The sequence below is a fragment of the Triticum aestivum genome, chromosome 5A, assembly GCF_018294505.1.
Source record: "Triticum aestivum cultivar Chinese Spring chromosome 5A, IWGSC CS RefSeq v2.1, whole genome shotgun sequence".
In the NCBI taxonomy this organism is placed as follows: Eukaryota; Viridiplantae; Streptophyta; class Magnoliopsida; order Poales; family Poaceae; genus Triticum; species Triticum aestivum.
Window position 1 is genome coordinate 495,865,224 of NC_057806.1, and position 21,247 is coordinate 495,886,470.

Sequence of the window (21,247 nt, forward strand, 5' to 3'; positions counted from 1 at the left end):
GAATGATTGAAATCGGAAGAGAAGAGATGGCAGAAATAAGCTCTAATGCAACCTATCAAAAAACATATGTTGTATACAACACCTCTTGTACACCCATATTATACAGTTCACCAAACACTCATATTGATCGCAGTTGATCCTTGCATCATCTTAACCAGGCAGTCTCACCCATGATCCTCCACATGATGCAGGTTGGAGCTATGCAGGCAAACACGCCCTACAACATCGATGAAGACAAAGCTTTTGTGTGAAGCTTGACTCAACGTCTCTCTCGATGCCACGGTCGGTGCCTACTAAATAAACGAGAGATTTTGGACTCACATTGAGGGTGCTACAACAACATTGTGCCTATCCGTTACAACGGCGACAAACCATTTGGTTTGCATCATTGCTACAATAAGCTGGGCATGATAAGTGGATAAGAAGGAACTTTGAAACCACACAAAAGAGCCAAAGCTCAACAATGATGAAGAATAGGACTTTGTAGAGAACCCATCTACTCCCCATGTGCGTCCGGATGAAGGAAAGCATGCAAATCAAGTCAAGAGGAAAGATGGTGTTGGAGCTTACAAGGAAGAGTTGATTGCAATGGCGGATGTGAAAAGGCTTTGGCGGCTGAATGCAAAGAGGAGAAGATGAATTGTTTCAATGAGATGAAGACCATGGAGGAGAAGTGGAAGAAAAAGGCCGTGGCTGAGGATAGAAAGGTGCTTGCGGATGAGAAAATGCTTGAGATTGAGATGAAAAGGCTCGAAAGGGAGGAGGTGGAGAAGAAGAAATTGCTAACAGTGAGATGCAAAAGCAGCAATGGCAGCCGAGGAGTGGAAGGAGAAGAGGTTGATGAATGAAAGGCTTTTATTCACAAAAAATTAAAACCAAAACATACAGAAATTAAAAAAATGCCAACAAAAACTAAAAAATGAAAAGAAAAAAATGTTCAAAAAAAAAAAACGAACGAGAAAAGTGCAAAAAGAAACCGGCACATGGGCCGGCCCATCCCGCGCGCTCTTCACTCGATTTCCCGGCTATATTACTACGAGTAAGAGCATCTTCAACAGACGCCCCAAACGACCCGCGCGCGGTAAATCCAGCTTTTAGCGCGCGCGGGGCGGTTTGCCGCGCTCCAGCGGCCGCGGGAAACAAGTGCGCGCCGGAACCTTTTGCGCGCGCGCGCGAAAAGGCGCCAGCTCGCGCGCAAGATTTGGCGCGCCGCTTCGCGCGCGCCTATAAAGCTCCGCGCCGCTTCGCCGCTTCGCGCGCGCCTATAAAGCTGCGCGCCGCTTCGCCGCTTCGCCACGCGCTTCTCCACACTTCCTCTTCCCCTCTTCCTCTTCCTCTCTGCCACGCGCCGCTCCAGCGTCCCGCCACCGACGCGCCGCCATGCCGCCGCGCCGCCAAGGAGCGTCCAGCTACCGCGGCGTCCGCCTACGCCCCAACGGCTGCTACACCGCGGAGATACGCTCCGGCGAACTCCGGCTCTGCCTCGGCACGTACGGGACGGCGCGCGAGGCCGCCCGCGCGTACGACGCAGCGGCGTGGCGTCTAGGCCAGCCGCACGGCCAAATGAACTTTCAAGATGTGTACACGCTCCAGCAAGCGCTCAACCTCGCCCCTCTGCCTCGTCTGAACACGGCGGAAGACCGTGCGGAGCACGCCGAGCGGCAACGCCGCCTCCTCGTCGCCCAGGAGGACGAGCGGGTCATGACGGAGTGGCGCCAGCGCCACCCGGAGGACGTCGCCTACGAGCAGGCCTACTGGGCAAGGCGCCGCGAGGAGGACACGCGAAGGCGCCGCGAGACGCGGTTGGAAAGGCGTCAGTGGAAGGCGTTGGCGAATGCGCAGTCCGACATCGTTGCAGCAGGTGGGCAGTCGTTCTTCACGCCGAACGATGATCAATGGCTGGACATCTGGCTAGACACCTCGAACGACACCGCCGAGGATGATAATGGTGATGATGATAGCGACTTAGAGTAGTTTCTATCTAGTTGCACCGTAGTTTATCTATGCTTTCGAACTATCTATCTAGTTGCACCGATGTAAAGTACCTTTGTATCATTTTTTATTTATGCAATCTATCTAGTTTTTATTTTATCTATGCATTCGAAAATTAAAAAAAAATTATGTGCGCGCTGCATTTTTTGCGCGCTGCTGGAGCGGCGCGCGCGCTGCATTTTAGCGTGGCTGCTGGAGCGAGCACAGCGCGCCGCGCCAAACCAGGCGATGGGCGCGCGCTAAAGCTGTTTTTTACGGGCGCTGCCTTGGACGCCTGTTGGAGATGCTCTAAAGCCCAAGAGTTAGGATTTACCGCGAGCTTCCTTCCGGTCGAATCGATCCCGGATGCTTAAAAAGAAAAAGAAAACTCGATTCGACCCCGAATCGCAGGCCGCAGCTCGACGTCGGCGGCAAAGCCCTCGCCCGAGACTCCCGGCTCCGGCCGCATAGGCGACGACGGCATGGGCGACGGCGAACCAGGAGGTGGAGGGCGTCCTCCCGGCGAGTGGCCCAGGCAGCAGCGCGCGTCCGCGCTGCCTGCAGCAGAGGCAGGTGGCGGCCGCAAGCGCTGGCGAGGTGGTGATTCCGGCGCGACGACTTCGCTGGGCCTGGGCGGCCGATCCGGCGAAGCAGAGAATCCAGCAGGCCCCGGCTCGAGCTCGGTGGCGTCGGCGCTAGCAGGCGGAACACGGATAGGTTGGGTACCTCCTGCCCGTTGCTCAACTTTGTCGAGTTTCGTTTTTTTTCTTCATATTATATCATACATGTTTCTTTGTGATGCTCATTGTATTTGTGTATGCGAAAATTTGCAATTACATCTGCGGCTTGCCCATGCTTCGACAAATTCCTAGGACCGCCGCTGATATGTCCCTTCGCTCACAGTGGTGTGTTTGCTGCAGATGGATCGATTTCTTCATCACTAGATAAAAGAAGAAGCTCACCCTGCCGGCCGGATGATAATTCTCAATGTGGCAACAAAATAACATATTCAGGACCAGACCTTCCGGAGGTATGTGTTCTCATAACGGGGGACTTGTATTGCTAGTGAAAAATATCAGCAGAATGGCTAAATCAAAATTTATGAACTTATCTTTCACTGCTGCAAGCTTTGCTTTGTTCTGCTGCAGCTAACTCTCGAGCAGAAAATTGCTCCAGGAGTTCTAGATCCACCGTGGTCTTGATACGTACTAGACTTTTTTTTTGCAGGGGGATACGTACTAGACTTCCTAGAACTCTTTTCAGCTGTGTCATTTGTTTTATTTGCTGCGATTGCTCGTCTTCCTTTCTCTTTATGCCTACAAGAACCAGTTGCAGATTGTCCTTAGCCTGGGCCAATTTTAGATTATGCCCTCCTTTCCCCGCTTAAATCCAACATTTACAAATCTAGCATTGTACATTATTGTTCCGTATTACGAGTACTTCCTTGGTACATTTCCACTGAAATACTAATGATGATATTTTTCTACTTTTGCATGCAGGACATCTGGCGTCATATACATTTCCTACTGCCAATGCAAGATGCTGCCCGTGCTGCCTGTGTGTCTCACTCCTTTCTATGCTCCTGGAGATGCTATCCCAATCTTATCTTCGTGGAAGAAACAATGTGCTCCAAAGAAAATTTACGTAAGACAACAGTGGGATCAAATGGTATACGAGACTACAACAACAATATCCACCGTGTTTTAACAAACCACTCAGGTGCTGGCGTGAGGAAATTCAGGCTTGAATATCATGTTCCTTATGATGCAAAATCATATCGCCGTCTCAGTAGTTGGCTTCAGATTGCTGTCACACCAAGTATTGAAGAACTCAACCTTGTAGTATGGCCGAAAGAGGCAACATTTATTTCGCAAAAAAGAAAGAAAAAGGCAACGTTTAACTTTCCAATCACACTGATGTCTGACCTGTGTAAAGGCTCAATTCAGCATCTTCACCTTACCAATGTGGACCTGCATCCAACATTTCAACTTGGTTTGAGAACCTTGAAATCGCTCCATCTGCATGGCGTGAATATTACGGGGGACGAGTTAGGGTGCCTTCTATCTAATTCCTTTGCTTTGGCACACTTGAGACTTCAATATTGTCATGACCTCATTCGCCTGGAGATACCTTGTCTGCTGCAGCGGCTCAGGTTCCTGGAGGTGCTTGAATGTAGTCTTCAAGTGTTAGAGATCAATGCTCCAAATATCTCCAGATTCCGTTTCATGGATTATGATGTGCAACTCTCGCTTGGAAAGTCACGGAAAATGAAGAACCTGATGTTGAACAATAGCTGTGGCATCAGTTATGCTATTGACAACCTTCCTTCCTGTGCGCCGAAAGTTGAGACTCTTACCATACATTCTAGTTATGAGGTATTCTCTCACAAGTAAGTTGGTAAGTGATATAACAGTAGCCATATCTTGGAAATAATTAACCTGAGCCATCTTTACGCAGATAATTAATGCACCAGTGGCGTCTGGCAAATTTTGCCACCTCAAGATCTTGATTATTTATTTTTTGGGACTCCATTCTCATCGGGACTATGATTATTTATCCTTGGTTTCTTTTTTTGATGCTTCTCCTTTGTTGGAGAAGTTTGTCTTGTTTGTAAGTCACTGTTCACCCTGCAAAGATTATCTAATTCCCATGTTTGAATCATGAATTTAAATGTCTTGGCCTTTGATCTTCAGGTATCACCTGTGCAGTCCAAGTATGACTGGTTTGAGGGGGATCCCTCATCTCTGAGACAAATGTCAGAACACCGCCATCGCAACCTCAAGAGTGTGAAGATCAGCAGTTTCTGCCCCCAAAAAAGCATGGTTGAGCTAGCACGTCATATTCTTGAGAATGCAACATCGCTTGAGTGCCTTACATTGGACACTACTCCTATTAGTTACCGATGTTCTGGCGATATATTGGACAGGAAATGCCCTCCACTGGAAACTGCATGTGTAAGGGATGCACATAAATCGCTCTTGGCTGTGAGAACATACATCGAGGGGAAAGTTAGCTCTACAGTCAAGTTAAACCTACTAGGGCCTTGCACCCGGTGTTATGCTATGTGCAATTCAGATGTGAAATCATCATGCTTATCCTGTGTTAAATTATGTAAGTTTAGCTGTGTTGTGCTTTGCATTTTAAGTTTGTATAGCTGTCTAGTGTTTGGGGTTCTGTGATACTACTTTCTTTATCAGCAGACAATCCATTTTATGTAATATTACTGGATTCACAGGCCATGATATTGTTGCGGATTGAGTTTATATATTTTTGGCTTGCAGTCATGCCGAACAGTTGTATGAGATAATGTAAACTAAATTGTGATGAAGAAACTCCGGCAAATGCTGAACTGTTCAACAATGCTGAATATGCAATGACCATGCGCCCTTGAACCACAATTCTGTGGCTGCGGCCATCTACACTGGCTGGAACCTTTGGAAGGAACGGAACAGACGTGTCTTCGATTCAATCTCTGAAGCTGGCGTTGTGCATCTTATCAAGCAAGACCTCCTCCAGCCTACTGTTTTCCATGCACGGGCTCTCGTACTGCGAGAATGATCCACCCCCGGAACCTGATTAACTGTCTTTGTTTTATTTCCTTCTGCGAGCTACAATTAGCATCAACGAACAGCTACTCCCTCCGTCCCATAATATAAGATGTTTTAGCTTGCAAAAAAGTCTTGTATTGTGAGACAGAGGGAGTAGTTGTTAGCAGAGGCTATTTGTTTCATGTACTCCTTAATAGGTAGGCAGAACACCGCCAAGTGCTAATCCCTCAAAGAAAGAAGAATACTCTGGTAAATTATCCGTTTCAATCTTCTAGCAACGTGGAGGAAAAATAGTGACCTGGTTTATATAGACCAATTACCAAATCTATCTATCATCGCGGGCATAACCATAAAAAAGATAATTAAAAAAGTGTAGTTATTAAAACATTATAAAGTTGACGATTCCCATCATGAATTTGACCGTCGGGTCGGGCTAATTCAATACAAATCAGTACCGAGAAGCATGTGCCCATCACTCCTACAATGACACCGAAGATGAAATAGATCCTAATATACTTGTGGTTAGTAGAAAAGAACAATCGAACTAGATTTGTCATTTGCTTTTTGTTTGGTGAAATGGAGCAACAACTGCCATGATACTGAAGACTCTCTCCAGGCCCATGCGTCGCTCCCTCCCCTAGGCGACATGGGCGGCGGTGTGCCTCCAGCCCTCCGGTCCTCCCCATGCCCCTCCCTCGCCGTCATCGGCGCTCTCCTCTGGGCAAAGCCTGCGGAAGCCGGCGGCGGCAGGATCTGGTTCGCTCGCCTCGGTTGGTTAGAGCATCTCCAGCCGTTGGAGCTGCCTAGGACAATCACCGGACCAAAAATAGCACGTCCTGGGGGGCAAAACGCTTTCGCCGGATGAAACGTGAGTACATTTTTCCAGCGTTGGTGCCCCCAGGACAATCACCGGGCAAAAGTGATTGGGCGGGCCAGAAAAGAAAGGACGCGTGGGGGAATAGGATTGGCTGTTGCTTCCGCCGCCCCCAAGAGCCCCCCAGCGCGCTGGGTTTAGCCTGGGTTTGCTGGCGCTATTGTGAGGTCTGGGGGGTGGGGGGGCTTGGGGGGCACGGCTGTGCCCTTTTTACATTGCCCTCGCAAAGAAAGTGGTCTTGGGGGGCACTGGGGGGGGGGGGGCTGCCGGGGATGCTCTTACCGGTCGTGGATCGGGGGAGTCCACGGCGGGGTTTAGTGGTCGGTGCGGCATCCTCGCATCGACGCGTGCGGTGGCGTGGCCGGAGATTCATCGGGGCAGTTATGCAACGATGAAGGCTGCCGGTGCATGGGCTCGCTGGTCCAGGTCGAGGCGGCGCCCGATATGCTTGCTCCGGCGTTGGTGCGGGCTCCGGCGTTGATGATCTTCCACTCGCAACCACACTTGCTATCTTTGGCCAGTTTGGTGTGGTTGGTGCCAGAGCCTCCGCCTCCCAAGAGGCTCATTGAGGTGGTTGGGTTCTGAGCTCTGGGCAAAAGCTTTGGCTGGCGGGGGTCGGTACCGGTGGCGAAGGCGTCCATGGACGTCTTTATCCTCCTTGGAGGCGTCGCGAAGAGTTCACCTTAGCACCAGGTCATTGCTTGCTAGTACTAGGTTCCGACGGCTGTGGGCGTGACCAGATCCCCTCGCACATTGTCCGGTGGGGTGTTTGGTGTGCGAAGCTCTGGGCGAAAACTTTGTCCTGGATAGGGTTGGCGCCGGTGATGTTGACACCCATGGGTGTCATTTATTTCTTGGAGGCGTTTTTGGTTAGAGGTTTTCTATACTGAGGTTTTTGCATTGTTGCCCTTTAATCAACAATGATGTTCTATGGTTTTTGGTCTAGTTTTTTTATAAACCAGGCCAACTCTTTTCTTCTTAATGAAATAGTAGGAGCACCGTACCCTGATCTCTGATGAGGTTTAGTCAAAAAATTTCTTTTTTGTTTTGACAAATTGCTTGGAAGAGAAGAACCTTAATACTAAACATAGAAACAGAGAATAATATTAATTGCGGAGTTGCCGTTTTCCCCTTCTAATTCCCTTTTCAGATCCTTTGACTTAAAAAACGGACCCTAGAGGGAGCCCAGCCGGGTGCGCCGCGCGGAGGCAGGGAACGCACCGGCCACGGGAGGCCATCACTCAATGGACGACGCTGAGGGCACTCTCACCCGCAGAGCCTCCCAGGAGGCAGCTAGCTGGCGCTAGCGACTCCACCCGACTGGGGGTGTGCGTCGCTGGCTGTGGCCCCGGGCGGACCTGGCCTCCCTGTTGCGCGTGGGGACGCCAAAACACCAGTACACCACATGAGTGTAGCCCCTGGAGCAACCGCGGTCCATCCGTCATGGACCCCCGAGGCGAGTTGTCCGTGTGCACGCCGTCTGGACAAATCGAACGGTATGGGGAGCCCAGGGAGACACCCACGAAACGCCAACACCCAACGGACGGCGTGGAGGCCCTCCTCGTTAAGATGGTCTCCAGAAGACCGATAATGCTCCATCTACGAACAGGCTAAGTAAAGTAACGTAATCTTTCTAACTATAATCCTCTCCCTCCTGATTTCAACTGGGGTGGCCCCCAGGCACTAATCTTCATCCAATTAACCACCTCCACATCAACCTGGTCTAGCATTACTCCCAGAAGACAGGTACGCTAAGGCTGGTCATAGTGGGGAGTAACTTAGACTAGTGTCATATGCATGACACTAGTCTAAATTATTACCTTCATAATGCAAAGTAACATAATAGTAGTATCATAGATGGATTCATTTATTAGCTCGTAGACTCATCTTGTCTTAGAAAGCGCTATGTTACAGTAACATATTATGTTATCACCTCTAATTAATTACTTATCACATAAGCATAATTTTCTTAAAGTGTGCTATATTACTAGCTAAGTTACTCCCACTATGACTAGCCTAACATCCTTTATAGGAGGAGGAAGTAATGACTCTTCCGTTATCCCTGTAATTTGTTTGATTGAGAGCAATAAAGTAAAGCAGGTTTATGCCCTGATAAAAAAACTCACATCCGTTATCCCGAACTGCTCTATCTTTGCTGGCTCTAACTCTAAATTTTGTGCGTGCATCTAAACAAACCAGACAAGTACCTCGCTTGAATGAATGGAGGAAGCCAATGTCAGATTTTCAAGCTTTGAATGTGGATGCATCTTTTTCTGTGGAAGATGGCCTAGGTGCTTGTGGAGCTGTAGTGAGGGATCACAACGATGGATTCATTGGAGCTTGTACAATACCGATGGAGCATGTCCCCGATGTGGTCTCCGCAGAGGCTGAGGCAATGAGACAAGGTCTACTGTTTTTGCAAAGCCTAGGATGCAGCAAGGTTCTTATACAATCTGATAACGTTATTGTGGTGGACGCATTGAAGAATAATGAAGGCCATTCATTGGTTGCTGCTCCAATTCTTAATGATTGTCGAGTGCTACTGAAAGAATTCAGGAAGGTCTACTTAGATTTCTGTAATAGAGAGTCTAATTGTGTTGCGCATGAGCTAGCTAGTTTCAGGAGAGGTAATCCACCGACTGTGTGGTCGGATAACCCCCTAAATTTTCTGTTGAAGTTTTTAGCGGATGATGCAAGTGTTATCTAAATTAATAAAGCTAGCCATGAAGGTCTTCTCCTAAAAAAAGTAAAGCAGGTTTATGCCCTAATAAAAAAACTCACATCCTGACGGGAGCGAAGCGTTTTCGGGGCAATCGCATCGTTTCCCTAACATAGCACACCCACACCTCAGTTTGAGTCTGCTTCTGAACTCGTTGGTTCCTACTAATGATTACTGCGTAACACTGATGTGCTGCAGATGGTCGAACTATTGCTGCATTAACTAAAAGAGAAAGCTCACCCCGCCGACGGGTTGATGATTCTCAAGGCAGCAAAAGGATAAGATGTTCATTGCCAGACCTTCCAAAGGCACGTCCCTCAGTTGCAGCAGTGGGAAACTACTGTTGCAAGCACAATACCAGCATCACAGGACTTGGCAATTTATACTTCAGTTGCTGTGATATCCTACATTCCTGTCAGGGGTGTCACATAGGTCCCCAAACTATGAAAATCATCATCCAGGTCCTCGAAATGCAATAGCAGAATAGACTCCCTACAACTCTTTGCCGTGCGAGCCGTGTCATTTGTTTTATTTTGCCATGAACTCGTACTTCTCATAGTTTTTCCTCTTGTTTATGCCTACAAGAACATTTTGCGACTTGTTCCTAACCTTAGCTGCATCTTTGCTTATGCCTAAAACCAACATGTACAAAGGAAGTCTTGTACAGGGCACTTGGTACTTTTGCCTCTGCAATTCTCATGATGAACTTTTCTACTTGTGCACACAGGACATCTGGCATCATATACATTCCCTCCTGCCAATGCAAGATGCTGCCCGTACCGCGTGTGTTTCTCACTTCTTTCTGCGCTCCTGGAGATCCCATCCCAATCTCACCTTCACGAATGAAACGATGTGCTGGAAAAGAAATCTAAAAACAGTGGGACCGGATATTATTAGAGACCACAACAACAAAATTGACCGTGCTCTAATGAAACACTCAGGCCCTGGCGTGAAGAAATTCAGGCTTGAATACTTTGTTCCTCGTGATGCAGAACCATATCATCGTCTCAATAGTTGGCTTCAGATTGCTGTTACACCAATGATTGAAGAACTCGACCTTGTAGTATGGCGGAAAGAGGAAATGTTTGGTTTGCAAAAAAGAAACAAAAAGCCAACGTTTAGCTTCCCATGCACACTTCTATCTGACAGGTGCCGAGACTCGATTCAGAATATCCGCCTTGCCAATTGTGTATTACGTCCCACGTGTCAACTTGGTTTGAGAAGCTTGAAAACGCTTGATCTGCATAATGTGTATATTACAGGGGATGAGTTAGGGTGCCTTCTCTCCAATTCCTTCGCTTTGGAACAGTTGAAGCTTGTACTCTGTCATGATATAATTCACCTCGAGATACCTTGCCTGCTGCAGCGTTTCAGTTTCTTGGAGGTGCTTGCATGCTCGAGCCTTGAAGTGATTCAGAATAAAGCTCCAAATCTCTCCAGATTTTGGCTTACAGGTAATCAAGTGCAAATCTCACTTGGAGATTCCCTGAACGTGAAGAACCTGAAGTTGGACCATAGCTGTTCCATCAGTTATGCTATTGACACCCTTCCTTCCGGTGTGCCCAACCTTGAGACACTTACCATAAATTCCACTCGTGAGGTATCCTCTTACTCTTAAGTTGGTGAGTGTCATTATAAAAAATATCCATATCTTCGAATAATTAACCTGACACATATTTTTGCAGATAGCCAATGCACCAATGGCATCTAGCAAATTCCTCCACCTCAAGGTCTTGTGTATTAATATTTTTGGAAGCAATTTCCACCGGGACTACGATTATTTATCGTTTGTTTCTTTTTTTGATGCTTCTCCTTCCCTGGAGACTTTTCGCTTATACGTAAGTCCTGTTCACCCTTTCCTAACAAAATACACTGTTCATCTTGCAAAGATTATCTAATAACCATGTTTGAATGATCAATTTCAATATCTTGGCCTTTTATCTTCAGGTAGGTAGGCAGTTCAACTATGACTCGTTTGAGGGAGATTCCTCATCCCTGAGGCGAATTCCAGAACACCGCCATGGCAACCTCAAGAGTGTGAAGATCACCGGTTTCTGCCCCCAAAAGAGCATGCTTGAGCTAACACGTCATATTCTTCAGAATGCAGCATCACTTGAGCGCCTTACATTGGACGCTAGTCCTGTAAATTACTGGTGTTCTGGTAATATACTGGGCAGCAGATGCTTTCCAATGCAAACTGCATATATAAGGGAGGCACATAAATCAATCTTGGCTGTGAGAACATACATTGAGAGCAAAGTTCCCTCTAAAGTCAAGTTAAATGTTCTGGAGCCTTGCAGCCGGTGTCACCCTTTGTGAAAATTTCAGGTGGCAAACCATTGTAGTTACTCAGGTGGCAAACCATTGTAGTCACGCTTTATGAGTCTTTTAGTATGGCAAATCTCTATCAGTTCTAGTTCATATTAGTGGTTTTGTCAGTAGAAAACTGCTTCGCCGGTTCTGAATCCTCTATGGACGAGACTTCCTACTGCTATTTCAAATTAAATGTTCTGGGCCCTTGCAACCGGTGTCATGCTGTACGAAATTTAAATGTCAAACTATTGTAGTTACTCATGTTCAGTTCTGTAGTTTTAGTTGTGCTGTGCTTTACTTCTCAAGTTACCAGAGGTGTTTGGTGTTCGGAGTTTATGGTAGTACTCCCTTCGTAAAGAAATACAGTAGTAATCTAAACGTTCTTATATTTCTTTACGGAGTACATTCTACATTACTTGGTATTAGACTGTCCAATGTACACGTCATATTGCTGGGTACACTGCCATTGATCATTGCTGGCAAGTTTGTTCGTTTAATCTTCTGGTAAGTTTGTTTCTTGAAGATAAAGTTTGAGGCAATCAACAAAACAATCTGCTTTCTTCTAGCAGAGTTCCTACATATGTGGGTCACACATTTTACTAATGTGTAGCTACCTGATTACTGTGTACCAATCGAAGCAGATATATCACCTTAGAGTACAAATTAATGAACATGTCAAATAAAAAATGCAAATAAGCAAAATAGGCATTCAGACGATAGCACATGACATCCTGATACCCTACACTCCACATCTGTTCTTTAGTATCCAATAAATAACACCACAAAGAGAAAGGAAAAAGAAATTTAAATAGTCCATCATCCTTTCACTAGGGGATTTTTTTTTCTCGAATACGCACGAGTGTGCGTATCATTTTATAAAGAAGAGGGGGAAGACTTCCCATCCACAGTGATACAATGGTATTTACACGGCTCTTACATCCGCCTCCACATGGAGTAGTTACATGAGTCGACTACTCACCGAACCCCACCCCTGCTAGTCCAGCAAACACTCCATCCAAGTCCCCTTTCAAAAGCCCTGCTTGCCTCCACGTCCTTCCTTCCCTCTCGATCCGCCTGAGTACTTGCACTGCGGAGGGGCTTGCACCGTTAAAGACGACATCGTTCCGGTGCATCCATATCAGCCACATGCCCAGCAAGCACAAGGCTCTCATGGTCCGCCGTTGGTCTCGTCGCTGCTCTTGCCTTAAGCACCATGATTCGAGGGTGTCGTCGGCGCAAGGCTCCAGCTCCGGCCGATCAGTGGCCACACTCATCCGGTGCCACACTTCTTTTGAGAGGGTGCAACTCACCATGAGATGACTCATTGTTTCCTCTTGCTGGTCGCAGAAAGGGCATGCATCCTGATGAGGTAGCCCACGGCTGGCGAGTCTGTCGGAAGTCCAACACCGATTCTTGAGAGCAAGCCACGCAAAGAATCGACATGGCAGTGGTGCTCTCGATCCCCATGTAAATGCAGCTGTAGGCGCCACCTCTAGCCCCGCAAACCTTGCCGCATACGCTGAGCGTGCCGAGAACATGTCGTCCTTCTCCCATGCCCAGTTAACTGAGTCCGGCGTGCCCGTATCCAGCTGCACAGTCACTACTCTTGACCAGAGGAGCATGAACTGATGCAGTGTAGCCTCAGTTATGTCTGGCCCAATGTCTCCTGCCCATGATGCATCCGCCATGGCTGCCGAGACTGTGCGCGCCAGCCTTGCACGCTTGGGAACCCTGTCATAAACCAGCGGTGCAAGCTCATAGATGCGGAATCCCTGCAACCAACGGTCCTCCCAGAACAACGTTTCCTGCCCATTGCCGACCACGGCCCTAGTTGCTGCGTGTCCGTCCTTTGGAGCCACGACCATCTTGCTTGCAAGGCTATGTTGAGCCAGCGAAGATTTGGAATGCCTAGGCCGCCAGTCCACTTCTGTCGACAGACCATGTCCCATGCAACCGAACAGTTTCCTCCATTAGCCTCCTTCTTTCCACACCACTAAAAGCCTCGGCAAATGCGCACCATCGCTGATATAGTCTTGGGGGGTAGATCCAATGCAAGCATGGCATGGATGGGGATCGCACACAACATTGATGCTATTAGTATTAGCCGTCCACTCTTAGGCATGAGTGCTGCCCGCCAGTTTGGGAGGCAGTTTGCAAGTTGATCCACAAGGCCTTGAAGCTGCGCCGCTGATTGTTTGCGAATTGTTAGCGGCAGCCCCAAATATTTGCAAGGGAATGCCCCACTCGTACAGCCAAGCAGAGCGCACACCTCATTGAGGTCCTCCTGAGGGCACCTTATGCCCATTGCTGCACTTTTTGCCATGTTCACCCATAGTCCAGAAGCATACCCAAACTCATCCAAAATGGCTCTGCACACCCTGGACTCCAACTCCGCAGACTTGAAGAAAACCATCACATCATCCGCAAACATGGACACCCTTTGATGTGCGCCTGAACGGGCCAATGGTGCTAGCATGCCTCTGGCCGCGGCCAACTTGAAGAGGCTCCATGCATATGAATATCATTGGGGACATCGGAGCCCCTTGTCTTAGCCCTTGGCAGTTGTAAATTGGCTTCCCCGGAGTCCCATTGATCATGATCCGTGTGGAGGTTGCTAGCAAACCACACATCCAAGAGATCCACCTCCTCCCGAAGCCCAAGCATGCCAAGACCTCAATAATGAACGGCCACTGAATGGAGTCAAACACCTTAGATATGTCAAGTTTAAGCATAATTGTTGGCACCTTGAGCGCATGTAGGTGCCTTGCCGTGGCTTGCACCAGCATGAAATTATCATGCAAGGAATGGCCTCGGACAAAAGCACTCTGGTGGTGCCCGACCATATTCGGTAACACCGCGGCCAACCTCATGGCCAGAACTTTCTCGAAGATCTTGACCGCTCCATGCACAAGGCTCACCAGAAGGTAGTCACGTATATCCACAGCCCCATCGCATTTTGGTAGTAGCGACACAATCACCTTGTTCAACACAGAAACAAGAGCAAAGGAAAATTCGTTTAACACAAGATGATACATGAAACACCGTAAGTTGTATACAAAATAGACCATAGCTCCTTGTAGGAAGGGGGGAGAAAGGTTGTTTAATAAACATTATTCGTGTGGGTGTGTCATTGTTGAAGCTATATTCTGAAGAAGGTGGTTTCATAAATATTGTTGCAAGTTTTTCTCCTTACAGTAGCATATATAGGAGCTCTTTGATTTGGTGATGCTGCAACCTGAAACTGTTGGATGTTCATGTTTGTAATGTCAAGCTGCAGGTACCTATTGCTGTATGCGGTTGCAAGGCAGGGAGCTTGATCACTAGGACGAGCTGGGCGTGTAAGGTTGGGCAGCCATGTGAGGACTGAAAATTATATACCGCGCAAGAATGATATTGCCTTGGGTGTATGCCTTCTCTCACAATTTAAGTAGTCCATCATCCTTGTTGGGAAGACCTAAACATCTATTTCCTTGTTTCCTATTTCAAAATGTAGGCTCCGCCAATGCTGCTTTTAAATTTTAAAAAAGAGAGTAAAGTGCACGGTAAGTATACAAAATTGTTGCGGAAGTTCAGTTTCATACATCAACTTCAAAATCTCAGTCTGATACATGGCCTTGCTATTACCATACATCAGTCTTCATTGGGTTTAACATGAACTCATTGCATTAACTTCTCGCTAGCTTTGCCCCTGATCTAGTCGATACGCTTAGCATCAAAGGCCGGCAAAACCCTTGTAATAAGATGACCTAGAAAATGAAAGGGGAGGGAGGCCCAGCTCAGGGCGCTACTATGTTCGTCATCGTCGTCCTCCTCCTCTGGAGCTGCAACATCCTCCTTGCCTTCTCCACTGGCCGTGGGGCATGTGAACGCCAACTCAAGCAGGTTCATGAAATGTGTGAAACCCTGCCCTTCGTTTGCCTGTCTCTTCTTTCCGCACAGAAAGCTCCCGTCAAGGGGGTGCAAAATCTGAAAGCTCTCGGGGCAAAATGCACAGGCGGTCTTCAAGTGACTTTTGCGCGACGACTTCTCTGTGGATAGAGAACAAAAGAAAAAAAAACACAAGTTAGGACTAGTGGTCACCGTGGTAAATCTGAAGGGAAACCATATGCAAGTGTACCAGAAAAGGTAATGCATATCATGGATGCCTTCTCATGGCGGTCCAGGTGTGGTGGTCGCTGCTTACCGATGATGGCGCATGTTTCGATGGCCGGCGCGCCGGAGTGGTGGTGGCTGTAGCGCAGCTCAGCGAAGAAGGTCTTGTCCGTGTCGTTGGCCTGGTTGCGCCTCCGTTTGCTGCTGGCGATCTTCTTCCTGCGAGCCACGAAGCTGACGTGGACCCAGATGTGGCTTTGGAAACCCACGTACGCGGCCATGAGAGGCTTGACGGCGACGAACTCCGAGCCCGGGTTGGTGGCGTTGTAGTGGCGGAGTGCGTGGTGGACGTGGCAGATGATGGAGGCGTCGCGCTCCCTGCAAAATCGATCCAGACATCACCATTAGCAATGGGTTAGTCGACACGAAAAAGACGGATACATACATTGGCTAAGCAAGCAAGGCGAACGTACTCTTCGGTGCGCTGACCCGTCGTCCCGTGCTCCGGCGATTGGCTGCCGCAGCCGCACATGGACCGCTCCTGGAGCGTTTGGTCCTCGCGGTGCAGGTCGTGCACGAAAGCCGGCGGCTCGCCGTCCTGCTTCCGCGTGAACATCCGCACCATGGACAACAGTGCCGATCCCATTGATGATGATCCAAAGATCGAGCGAGCGAGCGTCTTCTCGAGAACTGAGAGATAGCGCAGCGTACAATTCCCTAGCTGTGCCCGGCCCTGCCTCACTGTAACGCTATCGATCGTCTACGTGACTACGTCTAGTCCACCATAGGTACTTGCATATATAGATGGAAGCAGGGAAGATGTGCCACCCGATTCTCACATGTACTAGTGCTCAACAGCCGAGCCTCGGTCGGAATCGGAACTGAAAATGAAAAGGAATCCAAGCTCGACTCGATCCACCGTCTGCAAGTTGCAACTCTGAAGCTGGTCAATATTTTTTTTTTAAACTGAAGCCGGTTCTCAACCCGCTCCAATCCAGAAACCCGCCGCGCACGTCTGTATATACACACTGGATTGGGTTTGTTGTCTTCCTGAGCCCACCTTCATCTTGCACGGCTTCATCTCATTGTGGTGGCTTGTCCATGATGAGGCCCCCGACGACTCCGTAGTGATGCTTATTGTACACTTGATGTTTGCTTGGAGTTGTATGGGGTGAAGTTGCTGTTTTCAGCGTCTATATATCCTTTCTTGGGTGTGTGTTGTGGTGGCGTATGTTTGTGTCGAATTGTATAATGATGGTTGCTTTATATAAAGCGGGGAAACCCTTTTCGTCAAATTGTGTCATAAGTTATTTTTCTATACTTGCAGTAGCATTGGAGCTCTTTGATTTGGTGAATGTGCAGCTTGAACATTGTTGGATGTTCACGTTCATAGTGTCAAGCTGTAGGAGAACGGCATTTTGGAGCTCAGCCCCTTAAAGGCCAAATTTTTGAAAAATTAAAAAAATATACGTTAAAAAAATCTGGAAGAATTGTACAAGTACACAAGGATGTGATGTGTATATGTGTAAAATTCCAGAATGAAATATCTTGAGATGCGATCTGTGGGTTTTGTGAGATACAACTCCCCGACTCGCGACCTTATCCCCTCACGTGCCGCCACCCGCGAGGTGGCCAAGAGGGCACCTAGATCTCCACCACCAGCCACCTTCCTCCTCCCCCGCTGCCGTCAAGGGGCTCGGCTGGGCAAAGATCAACCGCAGCCGGTGGCGGTGGGGCTCTCTCATTCTCCACGGTTAGTGGAGCAGCGCGGGCTGCTCTCTCCGGCAGGGGCGCGGCGGCGAGCTAGCTTTCGGGCGGCGTGATCGAGGGTGGTTCGCGCGTGGCTGGCTGTGGCGGCGGCGGGTCTGACGCGTGGTGGGCCCCTGCGGCGATGGCTAGGAGCGGCGCGGCCGGGCTGCCCTGGGTCGTCGGGTGGCGGCAGTTGGCAACTTTGGTGATCGGCGGCCTTCTCGCGGGCGTGGGTAGTGAGTGGAGACCCGGGCCTCGGCCAGCGGTGGCGGGGTGTGCGTGTGGAGCCGATGGGAGACGGGGCTGGCATGGGTGTGGTGCGGCTGCCCAGCGGCCGGAGTTGCCAACGACGGACTGCCATGGGCTGCCTCTCATCTAGATCTAGGCTCCGATCTGATGGGGTGGCGCCTGCCTCTCCCGGGCGTTGTCTGGCAGTGGGCTGGCAACACAGACTAACCGCCGGTGTCAGAGTTTGGCGTGGTCCTCCTGCCTAGGGTTCGTTGCTCCTCGCGCAAGGTCCAGTGCTTGGTCAGCCTTGAATCGGTGCTCGACTCTAGGTCGCCTCTGGCTCGGCCAAGGTGGGGTCTTGCGGTTTGATTGGAGGGCGTCCTCACGTTATTGCGTTGGTGAAGGTCCGTGGTGGCGGTGGTCGTGACAGAGCTAAGTTGGCGGTCAGATCAATGTTGATGGTCGTGGACTTGGCGTCGTCTGAGCTATGGGCTCAACGATGGCCATCGGCAACCTTTAGGTCATGTCTCCCCTGGTCCACCGGGATTGGAGGGGACTTCAGGTGTCGGTGCCCCTACGGTGGTGGCGCTGACCGATGCCGGGTTTCTCTAGTCATGGTCTATGCACTGTGAAGCAGGCAGTTGGCTATGTCTCGCGGCTTGGATGCCGGGCGGCGGCCCTGGAAGGCAGTCCACATGGTTGGCTCTTCGGCGGGCACCATGGCAACGGTGGTAGTGGTGCCTCTTGGTCATGTGGGTGGCGAGGAGCATAGCGGTGGGTGGCTCGGGCACGATCTCTATCTCTGGCAGTGGAGGTGCCCTGTTCCGGATCTGGGGTTTTGATATCGTTGTGCTCCTCCTGAAGACGTCGTGGTGGCACGCGGGAGCTACCGGGCAAAAGCTCTGCGCTCCCAGGCGCCTGACGACGGTGACGGTCGCAGGCGCCGCTCTCTTCTTCAGGACGTCGTGGTGGTGCTTCCCTTCGTGATCGGGTTTCGGGTGAAAACCTTTTGTCCATTGTGGACTCGGCAGCGGCGACGCGTTGCGCTGGTTTCCCTCACGAGGGCGTTGTTGTGGAGTATAGGTGTACTAGGGAGTGGCATGACGATGTACCCAGTTCCTCTTGTATTATCTTTTGATAGCGTGGTCGCTTGTGGTGTGTGTGCGCCGATTATCCTAGGATCGGCTTTGTAAGAGAGCTACCTCTTTACCTTGTATCGTTCGATCGTATACTTTGTTTGATTGATGCTTTATATATAAAGAGGGGCGAAAACCTGTTTTGAAAGATGCGATCTGTGCAAAAAGAACAAATTCATGGACTTTTGAGATGAACAGTATCGTGCGTTGAAAGTCACATATTTGTCTTTTTTGCATAGCCTTCGTTCTGCGTATTTCGTCCTGAGAATTTACACACATATGTGTTATGCCTCCATGCATGTTTGTATTTTTTCAGAATTTCTTAAAATGTAAAAATATGAATTTGTTGAATTTTGAATTTTTGAAAAACCCGGCCTCCACGGAGGCCGAGCTCCAACAGCAATTTTCACAAGCAGCAGGTACTTATTACGGCAAAGAGCTTTCTAAAGGCTGTGTTACCTTTTCTTTTGAGACAATAAAGGTTGTGTTACCTAGCGGTGAAACATCTTCCTAACAATTACTTTGAGATAGGGGCCCACTATGTATAGCAAACATTGTATTGTGGCAGTTATCTCATCTACCTCCGTGAATAGTCAAATCTGTGTCAGCTAAGAGCATGGTTAATAATATAGCCGACGGTCGGCTATAAGAAGTATTCATGTCATCTACAGTCAACCTTTTAACCGGCATGTACAATAATAAGTTTTAAATATGTACTAGTTTATTAATCGTTGGTCCACCTTATATCCTCACAAAATGTTTTGGGTCTCGTGTTGCAGCTGGCTAATAACCAAGAGCTCGCTTCTCTTCTTTCTCCTCTTCTCTCTCCCCGAACTAAGCAAAGATATACTATTCTATTCCTTATAGCCTCCTTATGTCACCCTATTGTACTTGCTCTAAATGAGCCCATGTCAACAATGGAATATTACTTCTTCTCTCCAAAACAAGTACACACATTTTATCTTTGTTTAAAATTTTAGATGATCAATATCTTTCACCATAATGTTCTATTTTTGTATTTTTCATATATATATTCAAATTCCTTGACACATGATCCATAGAGCAAGACCAATCTTGAATATATTTAACCTAATTTGCTTTTTTCCTATTTAAAAAATTGAAATATGATATTTGCGAAGATCCTTATTTCAGCGTTTCTTATGTGAATGTGTTTTGTTCACTCATTTTAGTTTCAGTTATATTTCAAATATACCATTTTCTTGAAACACGTATTATTTTTAAAGGAGTGGAATTGGCTCCTGAAAGTAATTGAAGCCTATCTTTCAAATGGAACAAATGAATTTAGTACTTTGAAATGAGTGAAATCAGTTTTCTTAAAATGAGTGAAATAAGTTTTACTTGAATGATATTTCTTAAATGAGTGAAATTAGTTTTTAAAGTGAAATATTATTATTGTGAAACTCCATATTTCAGTGTCCTCACAGTGAAGTTGATTTGTTCACCATTTTAGTTTCAGTTATATTTCACATGTACCACTTCTTGAAACCAACGGTTTTTTAAACGAGTGAAATTAGATTTTGAAATAATTGAAACATGTCTTTCTTTCAGTTGAAACGAGTGAAATAAGTTGTTTGAAATGAGTGAAATCAGTTGTTTGGAATGGTTGAAATCAGTTTTTTAACATAGTGAAGCATACTTTTTGGAATGAGTGAAATCCTTCATTTTGAATGGGCCGAAACCCATCTTTTGAAAATGAGTGAACTATGAATGTTTAGTCTCCAACAAGATGAAGGACGGATTGAGGGTCAGGCAGATCCCAAGCGTTTCATAACTAAGTACTACAAATCTTTGTTCAGAACTCCAACTGAAGGGAACTTCACCCCTGATGACCACCAAACAGAAGACATTCCACAAGTCACGACCGAAGAGAACGATATTCTTACGACACCCTCTTCTCGGAAGAGGAGGTGAGAGCTGCGGTCTTCCAGATGGAACACGGCAAGGCTCCAGGTCCTGATGGGTTCCCAGCAGAGTTCTATCATAATTTCTGGGATATCATCAAGTCTGGCCTAATGGAACTATTCCACTGTCTTCATACCGGCCAACTTGACCTACATTGGCTCAATTTTGGTTATATTGTTTTGTTGCCAAAGACCAAGGAGGCTAAGCGGATCGAGCAAGGCAGACTGATATGCCTCCTTACTGTCAGCCTTTAAATTTTCACCCAAGTGGCCACTAATAGTCTCAACGTGATTGCTGACCATGTTGTTCGTCCCTCCCAAATGAATTTTATTCACGGAAGAAATATACTCGATGGATTAGTAATTTTGCATGAAACTATTCATGAGATGCATCGTAAACATGAGTGTAGTATTCAAAATTGACTTTGAGAAAGCCTACGATAAAGTCAAATGGTCGTTTCTCCAACAGGCCTTGAGAATGAAAGGTTTCTCTGATAAATGTCATGAGTGGATCCAAACCTTCGTTGCTGGACGTAGTGTGGCTATTAAAGTCAATGATGACATAGGACACTACTTCCGAACGAAAAAGGGCCTACGTCAGGGTGATCCATTGTCTCTAGTGTTATTTAACATTGCCGTTGACATGTTGTCTACTTTGATAGAGTGCGCCAAATAGGATGGCCAAATTGTAGGAG

General features: G+C 47.8%; 3 protein-coding genes across 3 annotated transcripts; 2 read left to right on the forward strand and 1 right to left on the reverse strand.

Moving 5' to 3' along the window:
- Positions 1-2,334: 2,334 nt before the first annotated feature.
- LOC123101451 (uncharacterized) lies at positions 2,335-3,173 on the forward strand. Its single transcript, XM_044522903.1, has 3 exons — positions 2,335-2,688; positions 2,892-3,001; positions 3,120-3,173. The coding sequence occupies exons 1-3, from the start codon at positions 2,454-2,456 to the stop codon at positions 3,171-3,173; spliced, it is 399 nt and encodes a 132-aa protein (XP_044378838.1). The 5' UTR covers positions 2,335-2,453.
- A 303-nt stretch (positions 3,174-3,476) lies between these two features.
- On the forward strand, positions 3,477-5,198 carry LOC123107347 (uncharacterized). The gene is made up of 3 exons (XM_044529338.1): positions 3,477-4,346; positions 4,429-4,581; positions 4,665-5,198. Exons 1-3 carry the CDS (start codon positions 3,504-3,506, stop codon positions 5,148-5,150), a joined length of 1,482 nt encoding a protein of 493 aa, XP_044385273.1. The 5' UTR covers positions 3,477-3,503; the 3' UTR covers positions 5,151-5,198.
- A 9,759-nt stretch (positions 5,199-14,957) lies between these two features.
- On the reverse strand, positions 14,958-16,266 carry LOC123107350 (uncharacterized). Its single transcript, XM_044529339.1, has 3 exons — positions 15,991-16,266; positions 15,609-15,895; positions 14,958-15,453 (listed from the first exon to the last, which is right to left on the reverse strand). Exons 1-3 carry the CDS (start codon positions 16,161-16,163, stop codon positions 15,119-15,121), a joined length of 795 nt encoding a protein of 264 aa, XP_044385274.1. The 5' UTR covers positions 16,164-16,266; the 3' UTR covers positions 14,958-15,118.
- Positions 16,267-21,247: the final 4,981 nt, after the last annotated feature.